We start from the raw sequence: 15,561 nt of genomic DNA on the forward strand, positions 1-15,561 counted from the left end.
CTTAAGTGGCTTCTGTCACATCAACAAGGAAAGTGACTGAGACCATCCGTGCAGCCAAAGGAGGTGATGTGGGGAGAGAAATTGAGTGGAGTCTGCAGAGTGGCTCTGTGGTTTCCCAGCTGTAGGAATGGGCAGCTGCCGGGGCTGGAGTGATGGCTCAGCGGTTAAGAGCACTGGCCATTCTTCCAAAGGACCAGGGTTCAATTCCCAGCACCTACATGGCAGTTCACAACTGTCTGTAAACTCCAGTTCCGGGGGGATCTGGCATCCTCATGCAGGCAAAACCCCAAGGAACATAAAAAATAAAAAAATTTAGAAAGGAAGGAAGGAAGGAAGGAAGGATGCTACTCAGGGAGAGACACAGTCCGGTACCAGGGCATAGGGTGTGAGGACACATCAGACTACCTTTGCACACTGGCTCTGCCACCACCCACGGGGTCTTCACTGTCCTTGTTTTTGACACGGTGGCAGGATCACACCAGCCGGCGGGCCTTCCAACAAGCACAGAGACTTCTAGAGAAAAGCAGAATGGAGTAAAGCCTCGTCCATCCAGTTAACACAAACGACCTGGTCACCGGAGGTGAGGGGCCTTCACCACAGCTGAGTCTCATGTCCACACTCAGACACATGAGCAGGGCACCCACAGGCTGGAGGGCACAGCCCACCCCACCCCACCCCACCGTCTCATCAATGAGCCACAGAGAGACCATACACAGAAAGTAGCTTTTTTTTTCTCTTCAATTTAATTGAAGTTACTTAGAAAAATAATCAGGGTTGAATGGCTTTTCCTGGAGGAAGGTTTGGGAACATTTCACGCGTCTGTTGGCAACATGGAATTCAGCTTCTTTAACAGTATAGCAGGATACAGGGAGAGAATTCTACAACAGGCCCTTGACTGCATACAAATATGTAAAAAACACACTCCACAAAGATGTTAAGTTCTATGTCCAGATGCCTGACTGAGCATGCTCAGAAGAGAATACGGATACCGCCTTTTGTACCTGATGAGAGCAGACCCAAATTTGCCTGCTGCTGTCCAAGGGTCCAGCTGGTTCTAGACGGTCCTGTTGCCTATTCAGAGGGTCTGTTTAGCTGTGGCGGGGGGAAAAGCCGGGGGATGCTGGTGGGCAGAACCTGGGGGAGTGACAGAGTCAGACCTGCTGACGAAGAGGTGGGCCAGGATGGGAGTTGGGTGCCAGGAGCGCACAGGCTGGGGCCATTTGTGTATGGGTGTGTGTGCATATCTACTGTGCAGTGTATGTGTGCATATCTACTGTGCATGTATGTATGTGCACATCCATGTGTGCATGTGTGTGTGTACAGAGGAGGCCTGGGCAGAGGAAGCAATTAAGCAAAGTCCCTGTGGTTTTGTCAGTTGAAGCAGGATAGTAATGCAATTGTTATCATATGAGCTAAGTGTCCTCGGGCCTTGTGCAATGCCCAGGAGCTCTCTCTGAGCCTGGACTAGACTTCTGTGCTCCAGAGGGCTGGCCAGAGTGAAGTTTCTGGTTCCCACAGTTCTCCTTCTGGCTGAACAAGCAGAAAGAAAGGCTTGCCCTTGGGACCAGGTGGCCCCTCTGAGACCCGGACAATGGGCTGCCCTGCTTCCCAGACCAGCTGAGAAGGGTACTGAGGCAGGGGAGGCTGTAGAGGCTGTAGGCAGGGACCCCTGTGGCTGATGGTCTAGACATTTCCAACAAAGGGGTAGGCTAAGCAGGCACGTCCTTGCCATTCTACTTGACTGTACCTGGTCCTAAAAACACAGCTGCACCTTAGAACAGTGGCTCAGAGCCAGGACACCAGCAGCTCCTCTTCCTAGCTAAGCATGAGAGGCATGCAAGAGAAAGTCCTTTCAACATTTTTCCTGTAGAGAACACTTGGGTTTCCAAGCACACTTCACCAATGGATGTCTTTAGCCAGGGACACAGAATACTTTCTACATCCTACAGAACAGTCGAACCAATACATATTTTTAAATTGTCACTAGAAAACAAAATGTGAACACAAAACAGGAGAGAGAGCCCCTCAATCCAGAGGCATGGTGATGTTCCATGGTCCCCTGAAGGACAATCGTTCTCACTTTAGAGAGAGGAATGGAGGAACTGCCATCTGCACACAGCACTGTACCACAGACAAAAGACAAACAAAAACGCAAAACGTGAAAATCAACATAAATTTCTGTTTCAAACCCCCGAAGCACATGGTTCCAAACTGTGGGTGGAAGTGAGAAGTGTTTGTCATGAGGTCATTGTCCCCACTGAGTGGCCTTTCAGGCCAGGAAGTGGGGGCTATTTCTGTGTCCTTATGCCAACTTTGCCCTCCACAGCACCCAAGACTACCCTCCCCTGTGTGTGAAGGGACGGGATGGCTGTCTGGGGTAGCATCCAGATGGAGCCATCCCACTTAGGTAAAGAGTAATTCATTTCAAAGTTCTCAGACAGATGCTGTGGTGCTGTTTCAGCTTGCTTGTTTGTGGAGGGATCTGGGAGGCAGCTGTCAATCTTTGCAGACCTCAGACAGGCTAGATCACCCTCACCAAAGGCTACTGTGTGAAATACCAGCTAAGACATATCTGCCATACAGGGCACCCAGGTCATGCAGCCCAGAGATGCTGCATTCTCCCGGATTCACAAGGCAGACCATGTATTCAAGGCCCTGAAAAGTCCTGCAGAGAAGAACCTGACTTAATTTTGTTTCCTAAGGATATGTGACCACAAACCCCTCCAAACTGATGTCCTACAGAGCCTGGGCTCTGTGGAACATGCATCAGCAACACCACACAGACTGTTGTATCAGCAGAAGGCCAGTTTCTGAGGAGGGGGTCCCCTCTCTATTCCAGGGACAGCCAAAGTCTGTCACTGTTCTTGGTCAAACACATGACATAAACCTATCTATCAGGGGTGAGGGGGAGAAACTGGGGAAGGTACCTGCGTTTTATAAATAGCTGCAGTCAGCTGCTCGGGCTCACATTTCCCTCACGTTAAATAAAATAATTTCCTCAGTGAGACAGAGCAGCAGCTACTGTTGCTCCCAGGCTCTCTGTGAGCCTAACAATACCATTTTAATAGTTTCTGTGAATAAATTATTCATTTTTTTTGTTTTTCAGAATATTCTCACCCCTTCCCTCCACACTGCATCAAAACAAAAACCGAACAAACAAAACCAACTAAAACACAAAAAGCGAAATTTACACCCCACACCCTCCCCTATCATTAGAACTATTATGTACAGCATCTGCTACCCACCCGGACACTGGCTGTAACAGGAGTGTGGCTCAAATGTCAACTGAGAGGCCTCAGAAATGACTGGAAATAAGGACTAGGTCTGGGTGTTGATCAGCAAGGAACCAGAAACACCAAGTTTCCAGCATTCTGGGGGAGAGGGAGCATGGGTTAAGATCCCGGGTGGCTGTCCTGGATGCTCTGTCAATGCAGGACATGGGAGGGTGTGCACGTGCCTATGGGTACCAACAGTCCACCTTTAACCTTCAGGCCAGATCTTTGCACATCTCCAGACATATGCAGTGCACTTAAAGTGGCCGGCAGGAAAAGATGTGGACTGGCAATCACCGTAGGAGGCACTTGAGAAATGTTCCCCTTCCCTTACCCGAGGCAGACATCACTAGTCAATCACAGCACTCCTCCATTTGTGCCTGGAGAATACTGAGGCTTACAGGCGTCTAACTGCAGTAGGCGTACATGATCAAAAAGGTTTCTACTGTTTCTTGCGTTGGGCAATGAACTTCGGTCGCTCAGCTAGTTAAGTGAACTGATTCAAATGTGGAGTCTTCAAATTTGAGCTGTAGGGAAATGCAAACTTGCTGGGGTCATGGACTCTCTGGGCCATTTGAGAATAGTCAACCCCCTGCGCGAGGACCACAAGGATGGGGGCTGGTTCACTGTTGAGCTGTATGCCCTGTGTTCACATAAAGCTTCTTGAGGGCCAAGGCTACTGGGTTCACTCAATATTCTACCTGCAGTCAAGCCTGGAAAACAGTAGGTGCTCAATAAATATTTATGAAATATAAAGAGACAGTCATTCTGCCTTCACTAGACCCGGCACGTGCCGGTTATAAATTTCCACAAAAAGCCTATTCTTATAGACTGCTAATTTTGGTGAACAGAAAAATCGCTATTATCCACTCTCTCCTTGGGTTAAAAAATTTGCATTTCTTTACTTTGGGGTTGCTAGCAATCAGTGTGAACCATTCCCACCCCTGTTTCTTAGTGCAAGGACGATTTACTTATTTCTAGCAGGGTCTCTTGAATGGTGGTAGCCACACATCCCAGCAGCTGTCACCACACGATTCTATGAGAGGTTACTGGGGACAGTCACAGCCCCTAAACAATCCATAGCCAGCAAAGCACAGACCGTTGTTTCTTCTAGAAAGACATGAGCAGTCTGCTGCCAAAAAAAGAAACCTATACAGAGACTACGTTTAAATAACTATAAATAAGAATCATTAGACTTTACGGAATGCACAGTTTGTGGAATTCACCAGAACACAAAGACACCTTGGAGACGGGGTTGCAGTTTCCGCTTCTAAAAAACAGGGACGATCCACCCCGCTCCCCTGTGAAGACAGCTGTCCTTTCCCATGGAGGATTTAAATAATTCTGACCATGCCGCTCGCAGCATCCCCCACAAAGACATATTAACTTACAAAATAACCCAGTATCCATAGAATTCTTTTGACAAATAAAAATCTTAAATTAAAAAGCAGGATTCTCTCCCTCTCCCCAACCACCCCCTCACCCCTTTATTCCAACTTCAGGTAGTTTGGCACTGAGTAATTGAACATTAAAAAGTCCAGTTTATAGACTTCGTACAGCTGTGTCTGGTGCTCGGCGCTGATGTTCTGGAAGAACTCCGTGGTCATCTCGTCCGTAGTTCTGGTGGATTTTGCATAGGTGGGGAACTTCAGGTAGCCGCTCACTCCAGCCAGCTGCAGCACGTAATTGGAGTCCTCCTCCAGCGTCTCATACTTGCCCACGAGGTCGTAGTGGATGTGGCAAGGGTGGCAGAGGGAGTAGACGGTCTGCCAGTGCTCGTTGAAGGGCTCCTCCCGCTGCGTGTGGGGGTCGATGAGGTAGGCCACGAACTCCTCGAACTTCACATCGTCCCCCTTGCGCAGGGCCTCCTGCGTGGCGTTCTTCCGCTGGCGCCGGATGATCTTGGTGCCGTAGCGCTTGTGGAAGGAGGTGTTGTACTTCTGCGTGAACTTATTGCGGTAGGCTGACACCAACCTCTCGAAGGGCTCGCGCACGAACAGGAACTTCATGTAGCTTTTCAAGCGGTGGTTGATCTCTGGGATGCTGTACTGGTTGAGGGTCTTCAGATTGGCCGACACGTGGGCCTCGTTGGCTGGGATCTCCATGGGATCGCTGTACTTGCCCCGGCCGCTCAGGACCATCATGAGCCTCTTCCAGTTGGTACATGCCACCTTGGGCACGTAGCAGTAGATCAGTTCGTGGTCCTCATCCACCACCAGGTGCTTCAGGTCATTGGGGGTCAGCACCCTGCGCTTCCGGCTCACGGCACTGTTGGCCCGGCAGGTGTCTGTCACTTGGTCCCGTCTCATCTGGTGCAGGATGGCAGTGTTGGACAGTTCCAGCTGCAGAGGAGACAGAAGAGGAAGGAGAATCAGTGCTTGCCTAGAACACTCCTATGTGGACGCTGATCCATTTGTTCAGTCATCTAGATAGACCCCGCGAGGCAGACAGGGTGAGGTGAGACTTAGCCTAACTGCTTAGCGTGGGAGGCTCCGCAGAGGTCAGGGGGGAATGCCTCAGAAGACGGCTGTGTTCTCTGAGAGCAAAAGGCCCTCCCCAAAGTAGACGTGTTAGTTAGTTTTAACTGTCAGCTTGACACAACCTAGGATCATCTGGTGAGAGAGTCTACATGAGGAATTATCTGGTTTAGAAGGGCCTGTGTTCTTGTTTGTCTCTATTGTTAACTGATGTAGGGAAACCCAGTCCATTGTGGGCATCACTATGCCCTAGGCTGGGCTCGGTACTATCTAAGAGCGAAAAACACTACCAAGTGAGCAAGATGTATTTGCTCTTGCTCTTGACTGAGTGTGACTGCCTTCATCACCCCCCGCACCCCTACACCCCCATCCCTGGTGACGGGCTATAGTCTAGAACTGTAAGCCAAATATATTCCCTTCTCCCCATCAAGTTGCCTTTGGTCAGGATATTTTGTCATAGCAACAGAAATGGAGCTAGAATGGCCGATCATTCCCAGTCAGAAGAGTTCTCTCAGGCCACCCAGATAGGAAAACCTACTCTGCCCTGGTCTGCTACCATCTTGGTTCCCAGCACCCTGAGGGTCAGAGATCACGTGGAGTGTGGTGACACCCTACTAGTTAGCTTGGTGCACTCTGCCGCTTACCTAGCTGGCTTATGCAACATGCTCCTTTTTTTTTTTTTTTTTTTTTTTTTTTTAATATAAAAGGAAACTGTTGTCATTTTGACTTGAGGTTCTGGGGCTATGTAACAGCCGCTCTGGGGGGGGGGGGGTCCTGTCTTCCTCTCACCCCAAGAACAACATCCCTGTTCGGACACTTGTCTTTTGACATCCACAGTCCACTACCAACCTGCCTTTCCAGCTTCACGCCTACACCTCACGCATTCTGAACAGAGGAATACTCCTGAGAAACCAACTGTTCACCCTTCACTTTTGGCCCAGAATGCTGTGGCTGGGCCCTATTGGACTCTCCACTCACTCTCTCTGTTGACATAAACACACCACAGAAGAGCACATTCCCTCCCTGAACACCCTTGACTCTGGGTGTCCTTCATAGCACAGCCCAAGTCTATGTCACACTTGCCCTGTGGCCACAGGTCACTACTGACTGTCCTAGGTCACTGGCTCTTTAGGCCAGATTATAAGTGGCTTCAAGACCTGAGAATGCACGAGGATCAGGAGAACATCTAAGTCACGGGATATGCAAGTCAGTGGAGCCCAGGGCTCAGGTGGGACCTCCGAAGCCAGCCCCGAACCTCCAGCACTGAGCCATAATTTGTATGATTCACCCCAAAATGTGCACAGACCCAAAGGACCCTGATTTCAGCGAGTCTTGCCTGCCTTGTCTGTAGAAAGAAGACACTTAAAACAGCCAAGTGTAGGGTCTTGGCCACCTTCAAGGTTGAGCACAGTTCCTGTTCAGTCTAGGGGCTCAATCCTGCAGACTCAGCCTCCAGTGACCTCACTTGATGGGTATATACTTTCTTTCTCTGCTTATTTCTAACTAGCTCAAGGTGATAAAATGGGATGTCAAGGTATCCCTGAGGCTATCAATGAGTACCAGCACCCTGATGTCCCATGGTGGGAACAACGAGACCTAGGGTGAGGCATGTTACCCAGAAATGCTTAATGGTTTCAAAAGATCACCAATATCACTAGAGAGATGGCTCAGCAGTTACGAGCACTGTCACCCAAGTTCAATTCTCAGGGCCTGCATGGTGACTCACAACTACCTGTAACTCCAATTCCAGGGCATCCAACACATTTGGTGGGCCCCACGCATGCGCAGAGTACACAGACATACTTGGCAGATAAAACACCCACACACATTAAATATCTCCAATCACCAAGACAAAAACACAAAAGGGATGAAATTCTTACACAGAGCTCTAGGCTCCAGGAATTCCATCTGGCCTCTTTGAAGCCTGCCTTAAGAGACCTGGATTTGGGGAAGTTTTCAGCAGGTTGGAGGAGAAGACGAGTTCTTTGCTTGAATGCCCAGACGGAAGTGGAGAGACCTCGCAGAGTAGCCTGAATGCCCACTCAGGACAACAAGGAGTTCTGGCTTGCAACTTAAAAACCCATTCCTGTCACATCCCCCAACCGGATGGCATTCTTGCCTCCAACCAGGGCTCAAGGAGCTGTAGCAATGGCCGTAACTTACAAACAACACGTTCTGTGTACATTCCATGCAGAATCCAGGCGCTGTCTGAGGGGCTTAGATACCCAAGGGACAGCTCTGTGGGGACAGCAGGAGACAAAGGGGTGAAGAAGGCACAGGAGTGGCCAACAGTTTGCTCCTTCTCAGGAGAAGGAGTCCCTGCTGCTTGCCAGCCAAGCTGCGTCAGTTCTACGAGGCAGGGATTTGCTGGCGGCTCTGTCGGTGAGCAGCGCTGGGAGATGAATCTCTTCCTCCCCCACTTCCATCTCTCCCTTCTTCCTTTTTTCCCCTCTCAAATGGGTTTGAGGAGATCACAGCAGAGGATCTGTGTGCAACTTTGAGGATCTTATTTGGTTGTGAGCTTCTGAGCAATAGGGACACAGGGGGAAACGAGACAGAATTTCCTTGCTCTTGTTATCAAAGAGAAAAGCATTTCGATCGTTTCGGGGCAGAAACTGCCAGATCTAAGGGATTCGGGAAATCCAGGCAGGGAGGGAGGTTCTTGGATTCAGTGTGTTCAGGATGGGGTCTTCAAAGGGCTCGGTCTTCAGCTGACTAAATGTCAATGCTGGATTGCCTACAGAATGCAGGGATGCATACGGTCCCCAATTCAAGGAAGGAACCCACTGAGACTTACAGAGATCGCAGAACCCGTGAAAAGAACATCTGCCCTGTGGAGCAGCCCTCCCCCACAGCCCCAGCTCTCTTTCCTGGGCTGGCTCCCCTCAGCCCCAGTGACAGCTCATGCCAGTGCTTCTCAAATGTGGGCACGTGCGGAGGTCACATTGTTCCAGCTGCTCTCTGGCTTCCGGCCAGGGCTGGAGACGTTGGCAGGGTGGAAGGTCTGCCAATGTTCCTCTGCTGAGATTGTGCAAGATGCCACGGAGTGAGGCTTAACCCCAGCAGTGCATTCCCTGACAGTAATGGAGACTGGATTCCAAGATCAAGTCCCCCAGGGTGTCCCTGTGAGGCCTCATTCCCTGGCCCACGAGGGCCTCTCCTGCTGCCTCTTCACAGTGTCTTTTCCCTGGACAGGCACCCCTGAACCAGCATAACATCTAAGCAGCTTTAGTTTTCCTTAATGGCATCTTTAAAACCCTGTCTCCAATTCCAGTCATATCCTAGGGTCCTCCAGGCTAAAGGAAGGGCCTAACATGAACTGGAGTGGGAAAGATAATTCAACCAAATGCCAAGTATGACTGTTGTGCTGGACCACGCTTTGAGAGCTGCAGATCCACGATATGTAGAAATGGTAGAATTCTAACATCTTGGATCAATTCACAGCCATTCTTAATGACAGAACACAGAACACAGCTCACTATCAGATGCCCAGAGACTCCACCCTCGCCTTGCCACCAACTCCTTTCATCTCCCTGTGATGTCCCCAAAGTATAGGCCGAGGAGGGTGGGGCCTAGGATGTCCTGAACACAGCTCCTGGCTCTGGGCTGCATCCGGCATGCTTGATTTGATGTCTATTTTTAATCTGGACGTTTTGAAAGGCGACTGTAATTAGTGTGAGGACCAAGCTTAGGGGGTGTTTTAAGAAGTCTTTAAAGTTTTACTGTGTTTTATTTTAAAAGGAAAAGCCAGGCTGCCCTGAAAGGTCTGCAGTCTCCTGGGATGCAAGACCCACACCGAAGCAAGCAGCACCCCCTCACTGCCTGTTGTTGGGGAGACCCCGGGAAATGGAAGGCCAGATAAAGAGGTAAATCCAGAAGCTTCCAATGACTCTCCACCTGTTGCAACTGTTGGCTTGGGTCCAGGCTTGGTTTCCCAATTAAAAAATCTGAAGGCAAGGCTTTGAGGATGGTTCCGTTGGTGACATGCTTGCCTGTGAGTATGAGGACCTGAGCTCATTCCCTGTCTTGAGTGGCAGGGATAGAAAGAGCACCAGACGGATGGATTTGCTGAAGAAACCACAGCCCTAGCCAACACAAGCTGTACTCACTACATGCGAGTCACCACTGAGCCTCACACTCTCTGAAGCAAGCACTGTCAGTATTCCTGACTTACAGATAAAGAAACTGAGTCACGGGGAGACGTAGCTTGCTCAAAGTCATGGAACTTGGAACTGGGACTGGAGTTCAAGTGCTGGAAGACAGTGCCGAAACATTGACGCCTGTGGCTCCCGGGGTCTGAAGATGCACCTGGGAGTTACCATCTCCAGGGTAGCCACTTGGGGACTCAACTCTCCTGTTAGGCTGGGTTCTACTCCTATTCCAGAGGTCTGTTGCCAGGGACCCCAGGGTCCTGGTACTGCCAGGGTAGGAACCACAGCTTTGGAGGGCCCAGAGTCAGCAGCTAGACTAAGCTGGGACCTGAGTGTGAGCCTTGTCAAGTTTCACTGGATCTGCTGGGGCTGTTGGTGCCTGTGAGTAACCAGCTGGTGTCCCCCCGGGCATCTGACAGTAAGGCACCAAAGAAGGTGCCCCTGCTGCACCTGGGCTAGCCGCCTAGCTTAAGGACCCTGGGACAAAGAAAAGCTAGGTGGGCACCCTGAGACGCTCACTCCATTGGTTTGCTAAGAGGAAGTTCTGAGGCTCAGCCCTTGTCTGGCTGAAGCACTCACCTCCTTGCATGCTTGCCACAGTTCACTCATTCTGTCCTCAATCCCCCTAGAATGCTAACTCCCGGGGTGCAGGTGTCTCCCCCTCTGTTTTGTCCTCTGCTGTATTACAAATCCCTGACATATAGTAGAGCGTCAAAGGTTTGTTGAATGAATGTGTGAACGCACTCATGCACTTCAGTCAGTGCACAGATGCATGAATGAATAAGTACATATATTCATGAATGAATGTCATACGTGCCCGAATGAATGAATGAATGAATGATGCAGGTATGAGTGAGTGAAATGGGATGCAGAGATTGGATAGGTTCTTGGTGACGGCATCTCCCTGGTGCCTACATCTGCTGTTCTAGCTCATCTTCCCGCGGAGGCTTTGGGCCAGAGGCTGAAGGTGCACAAATGCACAAAAGCGTTGGCAGATGGGCTGCGGGTCTTGGGAGAAATCGGCTCTGACGGCAACAGCTCTGATGAGGGAAGAGCCCTGTGCCGTCTACCTGCTGAGTGAGGCCAGGAAACAAGAGCAGCCGGAGGGCTTTGCACAGAGCACATGCGCGTGCATGCGTTGGGGCTTCTTTCCAGGAAGCCAGGTGCAGCTGCAGGGGCCTTATTTACATCTCAGACCCGCTGTTTGGGCTTCCGGCGTCTTGGGCCTGGTGAAGAGGGGTTCAGGCCTAGGAATGGGGCCACTGCCAAGCTGGATTGGCTTCCCATGAATGGTGGCCCAGAAAAGGGACAATGGAAGGGACAGGGCTCTGACACTGAGTAGGAGGCTGGGCCCTGAGAAATCTGAAGTCAGAGGGGCAGGCAGGCGCTGCACCTGCTAGCAGACGCACTCCGGGGACCTCGGAAGTCACTGCTGGCAGGAGGTAGGGCGCAAGCTGGAGGCTGGCAGCTCCCCTCAAGGACTGGGCTGCCCGTGATATTTTGGGGAGGTAGGTAGGTAGGTAGGGGTGGCTTGGCCCTGCAGGTTCTCCTGGCCCCTGACTAGACACTTGGCTGTGTGGTTTCGATCCTGCCTCTCTCCAGAGACTTTAGCAACATGTTCTCCTGGACACTTTTGTCTGAGCGTCTTGGCTCCCCCAGGCCTTGGTTCCCCACTCTGCAGCATGGGGACAGTAACTGTGCAGTTCTTGGGGCTGTTTTGAGGATTGAGGGCTCAGAGGAAAGTGCACAGCACCATGCATGAGTCTTAGGGAACACCACAGAAGTAGAAATTCTCTGTTTCAAATCATTGTGGAGCACTGTCTGGGAAGGGGCGGGCAGCAGCCAGATGACTGCCTTTATTGAACTTGAATGTTCAGCACAGGCAAGACTCCCTGTCACCTGGTGACTGTTGCCTCTTGATTCCACCTCAGGAACCTGATGGTAGGGTCAGTGTGGGTGGCCCAGACACCTGCTCCTGACCACTACCCTGGGGTATTTGCATCATATCAACTCTGGCGGCTTTGTTTCACCTGGAGAACTGTGAATTGAGCGTCTGTCTCCAGGAGTGGGCGCTGCAGTGAACGCCAAACACATCTGTCATCCATACACAACTTCTGGCTCAAGGAGATCTGGTATCTCACTGACAGAGAAGACGGACGGATGTAATTGGCAGCACCCTGGAAGCTGCTCATCAGAAGAGCAAATGTCCAGCCATATAGAGATTAGCTATCAACATGGACTGACACACTGTAAAGCAGGAGCAGATTTCAGAGTGTCAGAACCATGTGCGTGCATGTGTGTGTGTGTGTGCGTGTGCGTGTGCGTGTGTGTGTGTGTGTGTGTGTGTGTGTGTGTGTGTACTTGCTGAGGTTAACCTTGGCTATCATTCCTTAGATGCTGCCCACCTCCCCCCACCTTTTAAAGACAGAGTTTCCTAATGGCCTGGACTCACTAGGCTTGCTGGGTACTGAGCCTGGAGACACCCCAATGCTGGGATTATAAGCAGATGCCACCATGCCCAAGCTTTTTTTTTTTTTTTTTTTCTCGAGACAGGGTTTCTCTGTGTAGCTTTGCGCCTCTCCTGGAACTCACTTGGTAGCCCAGGCTGGCCTCGAACTCACAGAGATCCGCCTGGCTCTGCCTCCTGAGTGCTGGGATTAAAGGCGTGCGCCACCACCGCCCGGCTCATGCCCAAGTTTTTACATGGGTTCTAGGGATGGAGCCCAGGCTTTCATGCTTGTGCGGCAAGGGCTTTACTGGCTGACCTATCTCTGAAGCTCCTTGACCTTTCTCTTAATAGAGGAGCAGATTTCAACACCCCACCTCCCTCACTTCTGAAAGCTTGCACACACCATTCCTGGTGAGGAGGAGGCTGGGATTGAACCGGCCCTGCGGATATTCCTCCCTCTCCCACAAGTCACCCACAAACCTGGGCCCTGGGAAGCCACTCCCGGCAGCAGGCTCCGCTGTCTCTAGCAGTCCTGTCTTCAACAGTTACAGACACAGTCAGTACCTTTCCTGTCTCCAGGGCTGCTGGGACTGGTCCACGCATCTTTGTGTCCCAAGAGCACTGGTGCCTGATACTGGCAGGATTCACAAAGGAAGATTAGCTTTGTGTCAACACATTAACATCTCTCTAGATGGCCTATTTGTGGTCCTCACGGCAGTGCACCAGGAAGGCCACAGGGAGGCGCTATTGGGATCAGCATCTCTGCATTCACTAGCTGAGGAATGTAAGCGCCTGAGTTTTAGGTCACAACTGAGGACACACAGCTGTGCCCAACAGCCACACAGATGACGGGAGCCCTGAAATGAGTAAGACACCCAAACTGGGGACAACAGAGGTGTCAAGACCACGCATATAATGTGCAGATTTTTGAGCTATTGCATATGTGTGTGGAGTGGGGTGGGATGGGAGATGGGCTCATAACCCAGGGCTGGGACATTCCTTTGCTACCATCTATTCCCAACCGCAGGTTTTTTCAGACTGTGGGTAGAACTGAGGCACAGCCCTGGATGCTTGGCCATCCACTCCTAGGATGCAGCAGGGAGAAGAATCTTTTCACTCTATCCAACCAGCAGCCTCCCTGGCAGTACAGGGATAGGTCCCAGACCTGAGCATGGGATGAGCCAGTCAGGGGCTTGCTGCCATGTACGTGGTTCTAGTCCACCTCTGTGCACTGAGGAAAAGACCCTCTACTTCCTCTATGTAAGTGGAAGCCGCTCCCTTGTATGAGTTCATTTGTGTGCAGGTGCACAGGCGTGGAAACCAGAGGTCAACTTGTGGTCATTCTCCAGGTGCTGTTTCCTCCCCCTTTTTTTGAGACAGGGTCTCTCATTGGCCAGAACTCTCTCGGCCAGCTGGCTAACAAGCCTCAGGGAACTGCCTGCCTGTCTCCCCAAGGCTGAAGCTATAAGCGAGCACCATCATCACCACGCCCAGCGTTTTTATTCGGGTTCTCGGGGCTGAACTCAGGTCCTCAAGCACTGACTGACTGAGCCATCCCCCAGTTCTCAGGAGACATTTCTGTGAAACCTGTGGAGTAGGGATGGCTGCAAGTTCTGAGCAGGTGCCCTACTTTCTTAACCATAACAGGGAACGTGGGCTAGGCACTCCTGGGCTGGCCTGATTTGGGAACTCATTAAAATGAGTGAAGAACAGGCAGATTTTCTTTTAAAGGACAGTGCCTCTGCTTGGGCTAACAGAAGAGACTAAAGGAATCCATTTCTGGATATAATATTTAATAGGAAATGTGTGCCTCCCATGAAAAACACTGAGCAAACCCTGAGGGAATTTGCTTTGCTGGGCAATGGCTGTCCAGCTGGGGTGACGCTGGGTTTGCAGGACAGAATGTGAACTCTGACAACAGCTATGTAACTTGGGTCAGTCCTTTCCACCTCCTAGACTCAGTTTCCTTGCCAATAAAGTAGGTGTTAATATCACCACACACCTGATGTGTTTAAAATTCTTTTTAAATTCATTTAGACTGAGTGTGGTTACACACACTTAGGAGGCAGAGGCAGGTGGATCTCTGTAGCCAGCCTGTGCTACACAGTGAAACTCTTATCTCCAAAGGAGGGGGAAAAATCTTATTTTGTATATTGTTGGGTTTTGGGGTGTGTGTGTGTGTGTGTGTGTGTGTGTGTGTGTGTGTGTGTGCTGTGGTGTGCACGTGGAGGTCAGAGGACATCACTTGGGAGTCCGTTCTCTTTTCCCTCCATGTGATTTAGGGATCAAACTCAGGCTTTCCGTTTTGTGTAGCAAGCACATTTACTTGCTGAGCGCAGTTCCAGATGAGACACATTTCAGGGAGAGAGGACCCGTGGCAGGGGGCAGGCTGAGGGAACAGGGAGACTGCAGTGTGCTGGGAAGAGGAGAGACCTAGCACCTGCTGGCCGCCAGACCAGACACCCTCCTTGGGCCTCTGTGTGCTCATCTGTAAAATGGGCTGTTGAATCAGACGCCAGCAGGGAGTTCTGCATGCCTGCGTGTGAGTGTTCCCAAGTGCCGATGCCACTTGGCAGGGAAGCTGTGAAGGGTGTCTCCCCCTTCACAGCTTGAGTGCTCGGGTGACGGTGCTGCTTCAGCTTAGGAAGAAAGCCACTGATTTCCCCACATAGGAGTGTTCAATAAAGTCCTGGAAAGATCAGAAATAGGCTGGCCAGAGAGGCCAGCTAAGGGAGGTTGGGGACAGAGGGCAGACTTGGGCAGGATCCTGGCTGATTCAATCTGTGGTATACCTCATGTGTGTGTTCCCAGGGCCTTAGGAGTAGATCGACCCATCTAGGCTGGACCAGGCCAGGGGCGGGGAGGCCCCGTGGAGAGGAAGCTTCTCAGACATAATTACACCGGTCATGGCGGGCGGGGGGCGGGGTGGAGGGGAAGCTGGGAGCCTTTTTTTGTACTCTAAGTGGCATTCTCTGTGTCAAAGCAATGAAGAGATGCTCAGGAAAGCATCCGGGCCAGGGCCTGGGGACGGGTCCTGTGGGGACGGCTGTCACAAATGATCTAACTGCTGCCCCCAGCTCTGGGGAATCAGGGCACCTGGGGACAGCCCTGCAGCCTCCCAGGGGAGAAGCCAGTGTCTGTCTGCTCCCCCGGGCTCAGCTTTTACTTCCCCTGCCCAGTAGACATTATAGGCCAGGCTTCTGGTAGGGATT

General features: G+C 51.2%; 1 protein-coding gene across 5 annotated transcripts in view; it reads right to left on the bottom strand.

Moving 5' to 3' along the window:
- Positions 1-720: 720 nt before the first annotated feature.
- Chst11 (carbohydrate sulfotransferase 11) overlaps positions 721-15,561 on the bottom strand; it is a 219,302-nt gene continuing 204,461 nt past the window's right edge. For 4 of the 5 annotated variants that reach the window (XM_052752992.1, XM_052752991.1, XM_052752993.1 and 1 more), the window contains exon 3: positions 721-5,614. In XM_052752992.1, the coding sequence (XP_052608952.1) occupies positions 4,760-5,614 (855 nt within the window). In that variant the 3' untranslated portion in view covers positions 721-4,759. Of the gene's footprint in view, positions 5,615-7,912; positions 8,027-15,561 lie in introns of those variants that run through there. The other variant, XM_052752994.1, reaches the window with a different exon arrangement.

Source organism: Peromyscus californicus, unplaced genomic scaffold (genome assembly GCF_007827085.1).
Source record: "Peromyscus californicus insignis strain IS unplaced genomic scaffold, ASM782708v3 Scaffold_24__1_contigs__length_46423439, whole genome shotgun sequence".
Classification (NCBI taxonomy): domain Eukaryota; kingdom Metazoa; phylum Chordata; class Mammalia; order Rodentia; family Cricetidae; genus Peromyscus; species Peromyscus californicus.